We start from the raw sequence: 17,659 nt of genomic DNA, 5'->3' as shown, positions 1-17,659 counted from the left end.
CTCGCTCACTCTCTCACTCACTCACTCACTCACTCTCTCACTCGCTCACTCACTCGCTCACTCACTCACTCACTCGCTCGCTCCCTCCAGTGTAATTTATATAAGTGTTTGTGTTTGCAGCGGCTGGATGGCTCTATAAAGGGTGAGATGAGGAAGCAGGCGTTGGATCACTTCAATGCGGAGGGCTCTGAGGTATGTGTGAAATCTCTGGTTATTAACGGTGTAAATATTTGTACTGGCATTGATTCACTTAAATGCATTATGATAGCGATGTGTCGTGAAGTCACAAAAATTCGGTCATGATTTGATTTCATTCAATTCTGGAACAATTATAATATATTAGGCATTACACTCTTCATAATACATTTTTTAGTTCTATAAAAGTTGACCATGAATTCATAATGTCTTCGTATGGCCTTGTCTCTGACTGCAGGACTTCTGCTTCTTGTTGTCGACGCGAGCGGGTGGTCTGGGCATTAATCTGGCCTCTGCGGATACGGTGGTCATCTTCGACTCCGACTGGAACCCCCAGAATGACCTGCAGGCCCAGGCCAGAGCGCACAGGATCGGGCAGAAAAAACAGGTCAACATGACCTCCACACATTACATTACACGCTGTACATCACTTGAGTAGTGTATGCTGGATTTTATTGTATTTATATTGATTAGGGCAGCAAAAAGAGCATAAAATCGAAAGGGATATTCAACCGGCTGTAACCGTTGTAGCTATGCAGAGTTTACGGCGTATGTCTGAAAATAGGAAAATTCTGGCAAAACATTTAAATTTCATATTGCTGCTGGTTGTCAAATTGCAGTTTAAAGGGCAATATATGGTAATTTTGTCAATTGTGGAGGCCTAATAGTGATAGTTTCAGTGGAATTAGGATTTTTGTGTGTATTATTAGCACTGATTAGCCTATTCTAGTGAACATGCACAGTATTGTTGTTATGCAATATTGTTTGGACACTTTGAAATACAGTAAATAATTCTAGATACCTTGTTACGAATTTACTTTATGTATGCTACATAATAATAATATAATAAACTTTATTTTATATAGCGCATTTAAAAGTTGCATCTTAAAGCCCTTTACAAAGACATACAGAAAAGAATCATACAATCTAAATCATTTTAAAAGACATGAAGAAAAAAGGGAAAAAAAATCACATATATGCTAGCCGGAAAAAATAAGTTTTAAGAGAATATTTAAGAACACTAAAGGATCCAGTAATGTAATGTCAGTGCGGAGAGACTTCCACAGTTTCAGAGTCAAAGAATATGTAAAAATCATTGTTATATGATTAAAGTAATATCAGTGCCATGATATTACCGTTATAAAAACTTTAGCAATTATTGTGAAATAAAAATTGTGTACAATCAAATGCCTAGTATACGTTTATTCTTCATGACTTGGTCTAGTCCACCACTGTAATGTCCTCTATTACATCTCCTTCAGGTGAACATATACCGTCTGGTGACGAGGGGCTCGGTCGAGGAGGAGATCATTGAGAGAGCCAAGAAGAAGATGGTGCTGGACCACCTGGTGATTCAGAGGATGGACACCACGGGGAAGACGGTCCTCCATACGGGCGCTGCTCCTTCCAGGTACAGCTACATGTAGAGCTTGACTAAAATGTAAAATAATTACATGTAAATATGTACAGGTGAAACTCGAAATTTTTTAATATCAAATGGCAAAAGTTCATTTATTTCAGTAATTCACCTTAAAAGGTGAAACTAATATATTATATAGACTCATTACATGCAAAGTGAGATATTTCAAGCCTTTATTTGTTATAACAATATAAAAACAATTTACTAATTTTGAATTTGGGGGTTTCATAAGCTGTAAGCCATAATGCCATAAAATAGTTATTTCCTAAATTCATAAAAGACTAAATAATTACAGGAATACTGGATTCTAAACCTCACAGAAATGCCAATCAAGACCTCGAAGCAGAACTGAGAGAAACACAGAAACTCCTCATATGAGCCGCTCTCAGTATAAGAGTCTTTCCTGGCCATTAATGCTGGATAACACACACACACACGTCTCCTTCCATTAATAATAATGGCCAGTGCGGTGGCTGGATATACATAAACCTACCAACGTCCGTCGCCATGATGTTTGGAATGACTTATCGCGAGAGGAAAAAATTATGTTTAGTCGTATAACATCGGTTAATGGAAACGTCGCCATTTCGCAATCGTTTTTTGTCGACATTTAGAAAAAATCGCATAAGTTTTGTGAAAAACTAATGGAAACGTGTCTAATGACTCACTGTGTCTGCAGTTGCTCTACTATGGCTCTAGGAACTAGTTTAGTTGGTGGAAATGGTCAATTTTGTATCTCAAATGCAATTCACTTTGAATATTACCTACTTGTTTTTTTAACTATAAAATCGTCACATTTGCAATCATGCTGGCATTATGGAAAACGGCACTCTTGGTCGTGTTGCTTAAAGGTTCTCGAAGCGATCCTGGGACACGTCACTTCTTGTTGACATTCGAACTATTGTCAAACAAAACGGAGGCTAGCTAGACCCTCCCCCTCCTCATCCGCGCACTAACCCCCCAAACCCCACCCCTTCTTGTCAGTTATTGGCTAGAACACTGTTTGTTATGTTTCGTGGTGCGGTTAGTCCAGTTTGTTTTTGTTGCTGTTTGTGGAGCCTGGGGTGTCTTTTTTTTAGAGTGTGTTCCGGAGACCGGCAGCTAGCGGATAGTGAGGAGATATTTGCTGTATGTGACAAAAATAATGTTTGGCCTAAAAAATGCGTGACATCGCTTAGAGCAACTTTAACTATCAGATTATATATATATAATATATACTTTTTTTTTCACTGTATGTAAAGCTCTGTGTTTCTTTGTGCTGCTGTCCTCATTTGTTTTGATTTCTCTGCGAGTCTCTCCACTGACGGCCTTGTTTCAGTCGGTTCATTATCCATCATCAGTCTCAGTTTACACCGGATGTGATCGCATCAGAATCATTGCTCATGACATGCATTTGAAACAACCATCTTCCCAAATTTGTACTGAGAATCCTTTATCAATCGGGTGTCAAGAAAAGAAAAGCTTTAAGGTTTCACTGCGGTTTTCCTCTATGGTTTAACTATTTAAGGAAAGAAATTAAGACTGGTGAAAATAAATGATTATTGAATATGCTTCATGATTAAGGACTCAAAATTAAAGAAAAGCTTGAATATTCAATTGTTTTAATTGTTATATTTGTGTATTATCAAAATAATGGTTTTGTTTGGGATCGGTAAGATTTTCTAAAGATTTTGTTCAAGTCTGCATTTATTTAGGAAAACAACAGTAATATTGTGAAATATTACAATTTAAAATAACTGTTCTATTTGAATATATTATATAAAATGTAATTTATTCCTGTGATCAAAGCTGAATTCATCATCAGTGTTAAACAGTTGTGTGCAATTTGTTTTCAGGATTCATTGATGAAGCGAAAGTTCAAAAGAACAGCGTTTATCTGGAACATAAATCTTGTGACATTATACACTACCATTCAAAAGTTTGCGCTCAATATGATAAATTTTTTTTAGGAAATATAAATGAAAGTAATGAATACTTTTATTCAGCAATTGAGCAAAAGTGACAGTAAACCACTTATAATGTTACAAAAGATTATATTTTGAATAAATGCTGTTCTTTTGAACTTTCTATTTATCAAAGAATCCTAAATAAATTGTACGCATCATTGATGATAATCAGCATATTATGATTTCTGAAGGATCATGTGACACTGAAGACTGGAGCAATGATGCTGAAAATTCAGCTTTGATCACAGGAATAAATTAGTTTACAATTTATTCACATAGAAAACAGCTGTTTAATTTGTAATAATATTTCTCAATATTTCTTTTTATATTTTTAATCAAATAAATTTGGTGAGCAGAAGAGACTTCTTTTAAGAACATTTAAAAAAAACTTACTGATCCCAAACTTTTGAACGGCAGTGTTTATTATTCTTCTATAGTGGAAATTCTGGTGTGTAATGTATAGATGGCTTTATTGTCTGATTGCAGTTCCACGCCATTCAACAAGGAGGAGCTGTCAGCCATCCTGAAGTTTGGTGCGGAGGAACTTTTCAAAGAGCAGGAAGGAGAGGAGCAGGAACCTCAGGTTTGTGTATGTGTGTCACAATGTAGTGTATGTGTAGCGCAGAGATGCCCTTCAGCATGTGCACTAGGGATGGGAGAAACATATATTTTGTGATGTTTTTAACTGCAGATGCACATGTCATTGTGTACACTAGAAACACACACGCACAGCCAACCGTGGGCTTCGTTGCACAGGATATGTGACCCTGAGTCTGGAGCCGCACGGGTATATCTGTGGCAATAGCCAACTATACATTGTATGGGTCAAAATTATCCATTTTTCTTTTATGCCAAAAATCATGAGGATATTAAGATCATGTTCCATGAAGATATTTAGTAAATGTCCTACCGTAAATATATAAAACATGTATTTCTGTGAGTGAATGCAGCACAATCGTGAACATAAATGCACAACTTTAAAGGAGATTTTCTCAATGTTTCGATTTTTTTGCACCTTTAGATTTTCAATAGTTGTATCTCGACCAAATATTGTCCTAACAAACCACACATCATCTGAAATCTGAATAAATAAGCTTTCCATTGATGTATAAATCTCAAATTTAAAAAAATTGACCCGTGTGATTGGTTTTATGGTCCAGGGTCACATGTGCTGTGAGAAATGTGCGCTTTGCTTGATGTGTGGTCTCTCGCCCGCTCAACACTCAGTGTTTTCCACTCATCGAAGGCGTCATTTATGCCGTTTGTAATGCAGCAGGTTTAAATATTCAATACACGAAACTCACTCTCCGACACACGGCTGCTTTTTTAAATGCTCATGTACCCTAGTGAAGAGAACTCGTGGAAAGCGGCTGTGTGAGACTATCGTGTAAGCGGTCAAATGCCTTGGCATCTCAATTTTATGAAGTGAAATTGATCTAAACACAGGCAGTTATGTCTTAAGGGATTAAAGGGACCGGCCAAAACATTTGATTTGTCAAAATAGATGTGTGTGTTTGTGTGAATGCAGCCTATTAGATCTCCCGCTGTCAGTAATAATCAAACCGCTGAAATCTCTGCTCTTGACTGGAGAACATTCAGATACTTAAAGCGCTTTAGCGACTGAAAGCACTGTTTATTGCTCATATTTTTCTTTGTTAGTCTTCAAAACATACAAGCAAATAGCCAGTTATAAAGTTCTCTTTAGTTAGTTGACCATTTAAAAAAAATTGCTCATAGATTTCACATTTTAAAGTTGTTATAACTAGTCATTTTAACTAATTATAAAAAAAATATATAAAAAAATTATTTTGTAATCAGATCGTGAGGTCTGGATTTTCTGACTTTTCAGTTTGATCTGAAACAAAAATGACAGGTATGAAACCTCCCCTGGACCACGGCCCGGACCAAACAGATGAAATTTTGTCTGATGGAAAGCAGTAGTCTCGGTCCGGATCAAACTGAAGGTTTGGGTCGTTTCTAGTGTGAAAGCATTTTCTGTAGGGTTCGGACTTTCAGAGCATTTACTGGAAGCTCCGCGTAGCCGAAGAAGATGGCAGGAAAAGTGAGCCGTGGTAGCTCACGGGGAGAGGAGACAAGCTCTTTAATTGAAATATGGTCTGAAGACATAAGTCAGCTGTGAAAAATGCTCAAATTCAGACACTTTCCAAGTATGTTATAGAGAGGGTATGAGAGGACGGGAGGGCAATGCCACCTGAAGATAAAGAAACTGCCGGCGACGATAGTGTTCGCACGGCGTTCATTTGGCGAGTTTGAACTGGCCTCAAGTAAAGTTGGTATAATAAAGCAGACAGTAATGCCATAATAACAATATAGTTGCAATGATATGCGTCTGTTCATTCACTCTTGTCAAAGTTACCCGCCGATTAACAACACGCTGACGTCAGACGCACGTCTGTTTACAAACCAATCAATGTCGAGATTGCGCTCGCATAATTGCAGTGTGAAACCAAAACTAATCGAATGAATAAAATGTATCAAAACATGAACTGGTGAAAACGCCCTGTAGATCCCCATCCCTAGCATGACGTGTGCTTCTGTGCAGATGCTTGATGTTGTGTGTTGATCCTGCAGGAGATGGACATCGATGAAATCCTGAAGAGAGCAGAGACCCGAGAGAACGACCCTGGACCATCCACTGTAGGAGAAGAGCTGCTCTCACAGTTCAAGGTGCGCGATATACACACCGCAAATCACTCTTCAGCACGTGTGCTGGACCTTCCCAGTCCCGCTGTTAAACACGGCTTGCTCCCTCTCGCAGGTGGCGAACTTCTCCATGATGGAGGAGGAGGAGATTGACATGGACACGGAGAGGAATGTTAAGAACTGGGATGACATTATCCCAGAGGAACAGCGGAGGAGACTTGAGGAAGAGGAGAGACAGAAGGAGCTCGCAGAGATCTACTTACTGCCCCGCATGAGGAAATGTGCTAAACAGGTTAGCCCAGCGCACTGTTTAGTGGTGGCAGAACACAGACGTCTGTGTGTGTGTGTGTGATGACTTTAGTAGATTAAATGATTGGGTTACATCATGAGTCGATGAATGATAAAAGAAAAATGACATCCATTGCAACATACGCCTGCAGTTCTTTGTACTTTCGTAATGTACTTGTTTGTTTTGCATGACAGGCCAACTTTAATGGCAACGAGGGCAGACGCAGCCGGAACAGACGTTACTCTGGTTCAGACAGCGACTCGGTGTCCGACAGAAAGAGGCCCAAGAAACGAGGAAGACCTCGAACTATCCCTAGAGAGAACATTAAAGGCTTCACTGACGCTGAGATACGCAGGTAAAGCCGCCGATGCTACGTTTATCAAATTCAGCACTACACAAGCAGTTTGATTTCTTGCTAATGATGGTGTGTATTACAATATAGATAATTTTTGGTCGAATCAGTGAAAAACAATGTATTCATTTGTATTAATCTTGTGGAAATGTGTATTATTGGATAATCCAGTGAGTTTGCTGTGAGGTTTCTTAATTGTTTTTCTTCACACAATAGTTTTTTCCTTTACAAAGAAAACAAACAAGCTAAAAATTATAGTTATAATTTTACTCCTGAAATTCAAGCATATTAAATTATATATTTTTTTATTAATCCATAAATTAGCCGTTTATCAAATTCAGCACTAGCGGTGGGCAGTATAAGCAGTTTGATATTGTGTTAATGATGGTGTATATTACAATATAGAGAATTCTTTGAAATCAGTGGAAAAAAGGGTTTTGTATTGAATGATCTTGTGGAAATGCGTATTATTGGATAATCCAGTGAGAATTTGCTGTAAAGTTTAATAGTTTTTCTTCACGAAGAAAATTACGATCAAGCTGAAAATTATATTTATAATTTAACTCCTAAATTTCAAGCATATTAAATAAAAGAAAAAAAAATTATCCAATAAATTAAAATTAATTTAGTTTGAAATTACATTATTTTATGTGACCGATGTTTTTTGTTTCCCACACAGATTTATCAAAAGTTACAAAAAATTTGGTGGGCCTTTAGAAAGGTAAGTACCTTCTTTCCCCCCCGTCGCTTCACATGTTAGCGCTGGGCGTCTCTCATTGATGTGTACCACAGGCTGGATGCTATCGCTCGGGATGCGGAGTTGGTGGATAAATCTGAGAATGATCTGCGGCGGCTGGCGGAGACCGTACACAACGGCTGCATGAGGACGCTACGGGAGAACCCCTGTGGACCTGAACGAACCTCAGGCAAGAGCGTCACTGATCACTAAAGTCTGTGTAAACCAGGAAGTTCTGTCAATCCAGAAATTCATCCCTCTGGGTTCTGTCACCCTTTTCACACCTGATGAGTTAGCATTTAGGAGAGTTAGTTATCATTTTGGATGTTGTAAGAGAGTAAGACAATAGTCACTAAATGTGCCCCATATGTGCCGGCTCATATCAGGAGGCAGGCGAGGGAAGGTGAAGGGACCCACCTTCAGGATCTCAGGGGTTCAAGTCAATGCTAAGCTGGTGATCTCTCATGAGGAGGAGCTGGCACCTTTACACAAGGCCATTCCTTCTGACCCGGAGGAGAGGAAGAGGTAAGAGCACGACTGTCACAACCAGGCTAGGGTTCATGTTAATGTCATACCATTTTTTTCATGGTTCATTTCAGTCATGGTTGGCTTGACTAGAGTTCAGCAGCCAGTGCTGTGAATGACATGTCATGAAAGGTGCAGCAAACGACACCTAAACAAACACACCCCTCCCTTCATTGCTCCGGCTGCATAGCGTGTTTATTTTGTGGGCGATGACGAGTAACAGCTGGTGTATCGGCAGCTCACACGAGTATGGTGGAACCAGCTTGATTCAACAACAGCACATCTTGGCTCTGTGAAACGGCAATACCATTTTATTTTAATCTGTATATCTGGCAGAAACCAAGCAATCTCAGCATCCATGTTCAGGCCCTCCCGCTTTATAATGTCTCTCCAGCACTGGAAAGATTTTCCGAAATGAACGCGGGTCCTAAAGATCTTGCCTGATCGTAACTCCTTTTTTCCCCAAATATTTTCCTCTTTGGTAATATCTCTATGCCATCTCTTTCTACAAATGTTCACTCTCTCTCCTCCCCCATCATGAGTGGCCACGCCCCCTTCTGCTGATTAGCTAAGAGTGTTTTGCTGCTCATTCTGATTGGCCTGGTCAAGTTTTTCCTATTTTTTTGTACAAACACAATGTTTTTCACCAATTTCTCAGAATTCGTTAAGTTAAATGTTTAAAAGTGGTTTATAAGAGACCCTGCGTTCTGTTCCTTTGGGTGCTTGCTTTGTGAGGGCTTGTTAGACAATATCCTAATCTCTTTTTCCTAATATTTAAAGGTATATAATCCCATGCCACTCAAAGGCAGCTCATTTTGACATTGAGTGGGGTAAAGAGGACGACTCCAGTCTGCTTATTGGCATCTATGAGTACGGATATGGCAGCTGGGAGATGATCAAGATGGACCCAGACCTCAACCTCACACATAAGGTACAGAAACACAGTGTTTGACCAGCATGCACTATTATATGGTTGTGTTCTTGTTGTTTTAGTGATTATGTATGACACATTCAACTGATAACTTGTTACAAAACTCGTTGCAGCTCCTTCCAGATGATCCTGACAAGAAGCCACAGGCCAAACAGCTGCAGACACGAGCTGACTACCTCATCAAGTTACTGAGCAAAGACCTCGCCAAGAAGGAAGCACAGAAACAGGCCGGCACTGTGAGTCACGCAGATTTAACACACTCCACACATACTACAAAATTTATACTACAAAAGACAACCGCCGCTCGTTATCCGATTATTAACCGTTAACTGATAAGATTAGAATATTGAATTGCCATTAAATAAAAATAAAATTAACATGTGTCTGTGACCCGTTAAAAATACAAAAAATGTTTTATCACAAGTTTATTGTAACGTGCAAACAGCAGCAGAACAGATCAACAACAGAACCTGATCCACATGATCACGCGTGCCTGCAGCATTTCTGACAGTGACTACAGAGAAAAACAGAATTAAATAAAATATATTAAAAAAATAAAATAGGCTTACACTAAATATATATTTTAAACTTAAATAATTAACAAATTAAGATGACAAGAAAACTCTGAATCAGGTTGAAGCTTTAAAAAAAACGTTTTTTCCCCCCCATCAGACTACGTTTTTTTGTCAAATAAAAATAGCAGGCCTCAATCCACAGCTTGTCTAGTTCTTATTTAAACATAAGTCACATGTCTACATGATGTGGGGTTAGTCGGGGTCTCCGGTGGCACAGATGTCCCGGGAATACAGAGATGCGTATCGCTAGAGTGGCCAACTTCGGAAAGCTCCTTTCATTTACTTGTGGATGTTTGCTTTGCAAGTGATAGCCGATTGCATTTTACTCGCACTACTGCTTTATTTTAATACCGCGTAGCATATTTTGCAAGTAACTTCGTCGCCCTTTCTGTCAATGGTCCCACACAGTTCTTTTCGCTTGCTTCATTTAGCTTGCTCAGCGAAATATGTCTTAGGCGCGTGCGGTTGCGTGTGCCGACGCACCCCGTGAGTGAGTTAACAAATATAGGCTATATTCTATTTTTTAACCATGCAGCAAAAACAAAAAACAACAAAAAAAGCTAAAAATATATATAATTTTTTTTACTTTTAAACCGTTTAACTGAGTATTAATCTGTCAAAATTTTTACTTTCGGTTAGCGGTTAAACGGTCAATATGAGCATCCCTAGCTGATACACTCCTTCATTTGCCCTTCGGTGCTTTATTATAGACACTGATGGTTTTTTTTCTACTCCATAGGCAAATTCACGCAAGAGAAAACCACGGGGCAAGAAGAATAAAGCTGTAAAACCGAAGATGGATGATGTGACGAACAGTCTGTCCTCTGCGCCGCCATCGGATAAGAGCTCTGAAGAAGAGGATGAGAAGGAGGAAGAGGAGAAGGTGTGTGTTGAGCTTTTGTGTGAGGGTTGATGTCGTGTTGCGCTGCTGTGCCGTGATGCATGTCTGATAACAGTCTGCAGAGCACATTAATATGGAAATCAGCTTGTATGTGGTTTCACTATCAACAGTGTGGAACTGTGCATACAGTAAAGCAGCCCATTGAAGACCGCCTGAACTTGTTTCCCTAATCCACTAGCATCACTGAAGATGGTTATGCTAATTAACTGTAAGCTTTCGAGTTTCTACCAACTCGATTTTTTTGAAAAACCTATCATCTCAGACTCTTGCTAACTCTTCTCAACCAGGGGGCCACAAGTGAAGTGGCTTGAAACTATTTTTATGAGGAACGGCCATGAGTCGGGATTCAAATTCTGGTCGCCTGAAGCACAATTGCTCTACATTTCCGAGCGCTGCCCATGAGGCCATTATCTCCAAACAAGACAAGAGTTTAAATGAGCTAAAACGGCTGAAGCTAGCAAGCTATATCAGCTATTGAGATGCATTTCTGTTTAGGTACCAGGGTCTCGGAAAACCTGGATATATTATGTAACTTTTGAAAAAGTTAGTTTTTTTAAACCTGGAAAAGTCATAAAGACAAAAAGAGGTGAATCTCATGGAAATTTCTATAATACACATTTTAATTGTATTTAATTTAGCAATTGCGTTTGTGACTTAATTGTAAAAGCCTTATCCCATAATCACAAACAAGTAGGAAAGTCGTAAATTCATTGAACCGTGAAGAACATTCAGTTCTTGAATCTTCTGAAACTATAGAATGTTATTTTGATTTTTAAAAATGTAAAAATTACATTTAATTTATTGTAATATACTGACAAAAAATGTGAAAGCAAGCAACTTTGTCTTGAACAATCTGGGTCCTTGGAGTTAAAAATGTTGAACCATTTTCCTAGTGTTCATTGGATCTTCATCAAGCTTTAAATGGATTATGTCCAAACCATGCTGGCTAAAGCATGATACTCTCATCTCAAAACTATAACCCTAAAGACATTTAACATCCTTCTGCATACCCTTCTCTCCCATATAGACTATCACAAACATTTAATTAATTTTCTATACACAGTGTCTATATTTGTTCTTCATGCAAGTGCTGAGAACCCACTTTCACAGGTTACACTGTTGAGAAGGGCAGTAATGCCTTTACAGCGCGGGTGTTATCCAGAAATCTGGCACGGGCTTCTGCAATTGAGTGTTAATGAGGTCTGATGGATCCTACTGTACGGCATTTCATAAAGCTATAGGAACAAAGTCAGCCTTTGGCAAATAGAGGTGGAGACTGGAGACATTATAAAAGATGCCCATATCTCTACTTCCTGTTCTTACACCGATTCATCAGTGTGCTACTTATGCTGAACATTCAAAAATTGGCCATATTTACTAGGATAATTCAATGTCCCTCTGACCCGTTGTGCACAATGACTTTCTGTCTCTGGAACGACTGTTCTAATGACATAACCAAGCTTGGAAAAGCATTATTCGCCACAGTATATTCTGTTCCTTTTGGAAATGCATCACATTCTGGAAGTGAAAAGCATTACCAGTACTAATGTGTGTTCTGTCGTCTTACAGGAAACGGCTCCAGCGAAGCCGGCCAACAGACGAGCACGCGTGTTAGAGCGAGCCGTGAAGGAGGAGGAAGAGGATGAGGAAGAGGAGGAGGAGGAGGAAGAGTCCGACGACGACGAGTTTGAGGATAAAGAGCCGGTTGAGAAGGACGTAACCGAGAAAGTGGTTAAAAAAGAGATCAAGAAGGAGAAGAAAGAGGAGGGCCGTGACAGCAAAGAGAGGGAACCGAAGGAGAAGGAGATCAAGCCTGAACCCGTGCACAGAGAGGAGGAGACTCCTGCAGAGAAGGTCAACCCTAACACCCCTTCACTATGGCCTTGTTTCAAAAACATTTTTGGGAGTCAAAGTCCAGTTCTAGCCAACTTTTATTTATTTATTTCGATGGCATGTCTCTTATTAGTTGCTCATCCCAGTGTTATTCTGTGGCAGTTCTGGTTTATAGTCTTATATCTGTAAATGTTTTATAGACAGTGATATTTATAATCTTTTCATGTCAATTGGTGAGGAGACTTCTTGAGTCTGACCTTTGACAGATTTGATTAAGAACAGGCCAAAATAGTTTCTCCGCTAGTAGTCCAACATGTGCATGAGTTACTCAAAAGGCTGTGACTGTGTTCTCAGGCTGTAGAGGTGAAGGCAGAAGTGCGGGAGAAGAAGGCCGACACCCCCGTGCACACGCCGTCAGGAGGAGATGCCATTCATCTGTCTGAGGAGTCTGAAGAACTGGACCAGAAAACCTTCAGTGTGGTGAGTGATGAACTGAGAAGCCGTGCATCTGATCCCAACCTTTTCTCAGGAAATCCACATCAGAAACACCAGCTGCGTTTATATGGACCCTAATAATACAGTTGCAATCGGACTAGTAGCACAGTGGGAATAAGGCTGCATGCAACAACGTCAATTGGAATGAATTGGTCAAATCTGATTGAAAGGGGTAGTGTTGTCACGATACTGGAAATTCCATCTTCGATGTGATACCGTGAAAAATATCAATATTCGAAACCAGGGGGAAACTGCCATATATACCTCCATACAGATGATTTACTCGCGTTTTTTTATTTTTAATTAGGGTAATTTTATTGTAATGGCTTACACACAGCACAGAAATGATTTATTTGACTCATTAAAGTACATTTACAACAAAAAAACAGTAAACGGTCAGTAATAAGAACAAATAAACAAATTGCAAACGATAGCACAATAAATACAATAGAATTAAGAGAATTGAAATAAACAAACTAAGTTTTTCAGGTGGATAGCATATTCGGGTAAGAAATACTATAGAAATTAAGAATAAAGTAATCAAATGTAGAATAACACGATCATTTTCATTGTAGTAATTAAATGCAGATTAATGTATTTGTATTAAAGCTATACACAGGTTATTCAGTCGAGCAGCGAGTGATGTTCTTTGATCAACATGGCAGACAGCAGCAGGTGTATTAGGCTGCCGTCACTTTAAGAGCTTATGCACAGATCACATACACTGCTACACAACATGTGATTTCTCAACTGTTTACATTCCAAAAATGACCTTATTTATCGGTATACTCACAAAATTATGTAAAATTTTACGTCTTGCTATGTATTTGACCGCTTTAAGCACAAGAAGCCACAAAAAGGTCAGTTTGGTACTTGCGCTGTTTGAGAGGCGGCTCTATATGGACTTATATAGGTCAGTGGGGCATGCGAAACCTGCGGGTATGACTAAAATCATGCACAATACAAGCACTATTCAACCGGGACGAGTGAGCGGGGGGAGGTGGTGTTTCAAACGGCCAGAGAGAGAGAAGACGCGCAGCTAGTATCTGTGTATTGATACACATTGAAATCTCGATATTCTTGACAACACTAGTAAGGGGTGATTCAAAATTTTAATCCGTTTGATAGAACAAGTAAACACTCGGTTGGATTGAAAACTGAAACTGGAGCATTTTATACATGAGCAATGATGTAGAAATGAGCGATACGCACCAGAAAACGTGGAGGGAAGCGCTTTTGAGTACCAACATTATTGGGGACACGGACACGTTTACTTGCTGGAGTTGGATTTTTCTCCATCTCTGGTAAAAAAACAAAAACAAAAGTGTGTTCATTAATTATTAGGGGTGCTGGAAATAAACGGGATGTGTCAGTACATTTGATCCCTGCATTCACTCTTAAAGTGACCGCAGCCTAATATTCCTGCTGTAGTCTGTCATTAATGTTAATAAAATAAAAACTGTAGGATAAGTGTCCCACGTAAAGTGTGAGTACCAAGCAGCATCTCCCAGTGCTGGTAATGTATGATGCGTGGAACGAGCTGTTGGATATCAATAATCATAGTCATAAATGTGTCAATCTAATATTCTCCTTCCTCATCGTATGTAAAGTAGTGCAAAAGATAACATTTTTGCTTAAGACTCTCATACACCGTTCACACTCTCGTTCACAATGAACCGCACTAAGGCCTCATCCACACTACTGCGTTTTCGTTTAGAAACGGATTAGAATTGATCTCCGCCCAAAATTTAAACGACTGAAAATGCGGATTCTGTGACCATTCACCAACACTGGGCATGCGCGTGCCGGTGTAAACAGGCGCATGTAGGCAGTTAGCATTGTAAAATGCACAACAGCTGCTAGCAAAGACATCAACGTCAGTAACGCTTGTAATTCGTTATCCATGTTGCAGTCACTAACGTTACGCAGTCCAGGCTGGTTTTGTATGTTTTATTCCCGGGGACGGGTCATGTGATGGGTGGCTGACGAATCAGGGAAGGATACGCCATGACTGATGACACCCAATCATAGAGCCGAGCGTGAGCCTCTGCGTCAGCGTTTGTAAAGTCCTCCGTTTTGACCGTCTTCACTAAAACACCCTCCGGAGATTCAAAACGCAAAACGGGGTCGGAGCATTTCTAAACTTCTCCGTTTTTGGTCTTCGTTTTTGTCGTTGTAATCTGGACGGGAGGTGCAAACGTAGCAAAAGGTCTCCGTTTCTAAACGAAAACGCAGTAGTGTGGATGGGGCCTAAGAGAACAATCACACCAGAGTTCGTTTTAATCCAACCAAACCTGGCAAGTGTGAACACCTGAACAATGGTGGATACAGAAATGCTCACATCTAGGCCAAATGCGAAACTCTGACGTCCTGTTTTGTGAGTGATACTGATGTAGATTGTACTGTACTGATTTGTTTGTGTGTGTGTGTGTGTGTGTGTCAGTGTAAGGAGCGCATGAGGCCCGTGAAGGCGGCACTGAAGCAGCTGGACCGTCCAGAGAAGGGTCTGTCTGAGCGAGAGCAGCTGGAACACACGCGGCAATGCCTGATCAAGATAGGAGATCACATCACCGAGTGTCTGAGAGAATACACCAACCCCGAACAGATCAAGCAGTGGAGGAAGTACGTCTATCAGGAGCCTGGTAGCACAGGAGAGCTGCACGGTTAATCGTTCACGCGATCTCATTCCTGAAGGAGAACCATTCAGCTCCGTCTATTAAACCTTTGTACGATTACAGCTACGATTGCTCAGAGCAAGAGAGCAGTTGGTCATGTACAGTATAGCTGTGAAACCGCATCACTATTTCTTAAAGGAGAACTCCGGTCAATTTTAACATTGAGCTCAATTTTTAGTAAATTTGGAGTGCTGTCAATACAGAGAACAACGACAAAAATCGGTGTTGCCTACACTGTGTTATCCTATTTTTAAAATGTGCACCCTATTGACTTGAATGGGGCTAGTTTTAAACCTGCTTTTATCCTCTTAACATCCTTGATGTGTCATTACAAGTGCCCAGCCATGTTGAGTGATCCCTTCAGAGTGAATCTGACTGCAGTAGATGTGAAAGATATGAATAAAAATGATGTTATATCAGCCAGCGCACAGACCTGTATTTAGTTCCTGTTTTCGGTCGAAGTCCAAAGTAGTCGATTGTCGAGTTCACGCGCATGATCTAAGTAACTAAACCTATGCGCGTGAACTCGACAATCGACTACTGTCAATCGTCAATCGTCAATGTTAAAATTGACCGGAGTTCTCCTTTAAGAATATTCATATCACAGAAGTACTGGAGTAAAAGTTTATAGTTGAGATATAAACACCGTCTACTGTAGCGATCAAAATACAGTAAATCACCTTTTGAACTACAGCTTTACACCAGTAGGTGGCGACGAGATTCATTCAAAAACGCTGATTCATCCAGTAATGAAACAAGTGTTTGAGTCATTGAATCATTTATACAAACACTTTACTAAATAAATATGTAATCTTTTAAATAGACTGCTGCAATTAACATTTTTCCAGAACCTCCAGTTATTTTGTTTTGTTTATTCAGAATTGTGGGAGAATCATGATCTATTTGAAACCAACAAAAACGAAATTGTGGTGATTAATTGATCCAGATTTCGTGCAGCTCTCATACAGTGTATAAATTAAGATCATTTTGAGTTTATCAATATCTTTATTGTTCCCATATTCCAGAAATCTGTGGATATTTGTTTCGAAATTCACTGAGTTTGATGCCAGGAAACTGCATAAACTGTATAAGCACGCCATTAAGAAAAGACAGGAAAATGCTCAGGTATGAACACAAAATCTGTGAAAATACTGTTGTTTGAATGTTTTTTGCTGAATTAGTGTCATTTGATGTAATGCTTTAATTAATGATGTCATTATCTTGTGAATCTTTTGACTGAAGTTGATGCTTGTGTGATTTCAGGCAGTGGAACAGAACACTAGCACTGTAAATACACCAAGCTTTAAACACGCAGGTATGTCTGCTCTCTGCTGTTGATATGGACTCTTTTAGATAGCATGTGTCACTACTTCCTGTTACATAAGTTTAGACCTCAGATGTGTGAGTGTGTGTGGTTGTGCTGCAGATGTGGAGCGGATAAAGGAGTCTCAGCAGGACGACAGCAGCAGAGACAGCTACAGCTCGGACAGACACCACTCGTCTCGCTACCACGAACACAGCAAAGAGCGCCACTCTGCAGACCTGTACCGCAAGAGCTCGGACTCCCGGAAGAGGCCCTACTCCTCCTTCAGCAACGGCAAAGACCACCGCGAGCGCGAGCGGGAGCGAGACCAGTACGCAGACCGGGGAGAGCGGCAGGACAGCAGGTCAGCTTACCCTAACGGTCATTGTTTGCTAATAAGCAATAATTGTTAGCTACGAGTGCCTAAAACGCCCCTTACCTGTTCTAAATCCACTGTAAAACACGCTTCAAGAGGCTTATTGCTTTTATAAAACGGTTACTCCATAAAAATTCATATTTATTTTATTCATAAAATAAACACCAGCAACAAAAAATATAACGTTATAACACATTTATTTTCTCTGCCAAGCAATGTTGTTCTTAAGAGGTTGCTAAGCAACAAATAATCACAAACGGCAGTTGCGCAGTAACACTGATGTAATGTGCTCACAGGTGTTTGAGTTTCGAACACGGTTCAACCAATCAGAATCCTGGATATCTTCTGATTCAATATGCGCTGAATGCCAACAAAACACAGACATTTGCTGCAGTTTTAATCACTGCCTGCGGTTCTGACTCATGACCGCGGTGTTTTATCGC

The 17,659-nt window shown here is 39.8% G+C and overlaps 2 protein-coding genes across 5 annotated transcripts in view; one reads left to right on the top strand and one right to left on the bottom strand.

The window, feature by feature from the left end:
* The window catches only part of slc38a9 (solute carrier family 38 member 9), a 219,439-nt gene that overhangs the window by 179,602 nt on the left and 22,178 nt on the right, over nucleotides 1-17,659 (bottom strand). The window lies entirely within an intron of this gene.
* Nucleotides 1-17,659, top strand: part of chd1 (chromodomain helicase DNA binding protein 1) — a 42,406-nt gene that overhangs the window by 21,919 nt on the left and 2,828 nt on the right. For 2 of the 3 annotated variants that reach the window (XM_079600205.1, XM_079600206.1), the window contains exons 18-36: nucleotides 121-192; nucleotides 434-583; nucleotides 1,458-1,606; nucleotides 4,048-4,150; nucleotides 6,154-6,249; nucleotides 6,341-6,517; nucleotides 6,709-6,869; nucleotides 7,546-7,587; nucleotides 7,659-7,792; nucleotides 7,989-8,127; nucleotides 8,908-9,058; nucleotides 9,172-9,294; nucleotides 10,373-10,516; nucleotides 12,104-12,388; nucleotides 12,722-12,847; nucleotides 15,306-15,484; nucleotides 16,563-16,662; nucleotides 16,801-16,852; nucleotides 16,964-17,204. In XM_079600205.1, coding sequence (XP_079456331.1) covers nucleotides 121-192; nucleotides 434-583; nucleotides 1,458-1,606; nucleotides 4,048-4,150; nucleotides 6,154-6,249; nucleotides 6,341-6,517; nucleotides 6,709-6,869; nucleotides 7,546-7,587; nucleotides 7,659-7,792; nucleotides 7,989-8,127; nucleotides 8,908-9,058; nucleotides 9,172-9,294; nucleotides 10,373-10,516; nucleotides 12,104-12,388; nucleotides 12,722-12,847; nucleotides 15,306-15,484; nucleotides 16,563-16,662; nucleotides 16,801-16,852; nucleotides 16,964-17,204 — 2,624 coding nt within the window. The remainder of the gene's footprint in view (nucleotides 1-120; nucleotides 193-433; nucleotides 584-1,457; nucleotides 1,607-4,047; nucleotides 4,151-6,153; nucleotides 6,250-6,340; nucleotides 6,518-6,708; nucleotides 6,870-7,545; nucleotides 7,588-7,658; nucleotides 7,793-7,988; nucleotides 8,128-8,907; nucleotides 9,059-9,171; nucleotides 9,295-10,372; nucleotides 10,517-12,103; nucleotides 12,389-12,721; nucleotides 12,848-15,305; nucleotides 15,485-16,562; nucleotides 16,663-16,800; nucleotides 16,853-16,963; nucleotides 17,205-17,659) is intronic. The other variant, XM_079600207.1, reaches the window with a different exon arrangement.

The sequence above is a fragment of the Phoxinus phoxinus genome (genome assembly GCF_949152265.1).
Source record: "Phoxinus phoxinus genome assembly, chromosome: 23".
NCBI lineage: Eukaryota > Metazoa > Chordata > Actinopteri > Cypriniformes > Leuciscidae > Phoxinus > Phoxinus phoxinus.
Note: the sequence above shows the minus strand (reverse complement) of the source record. Positions and strands in the feature narration are given on the sequence as shown.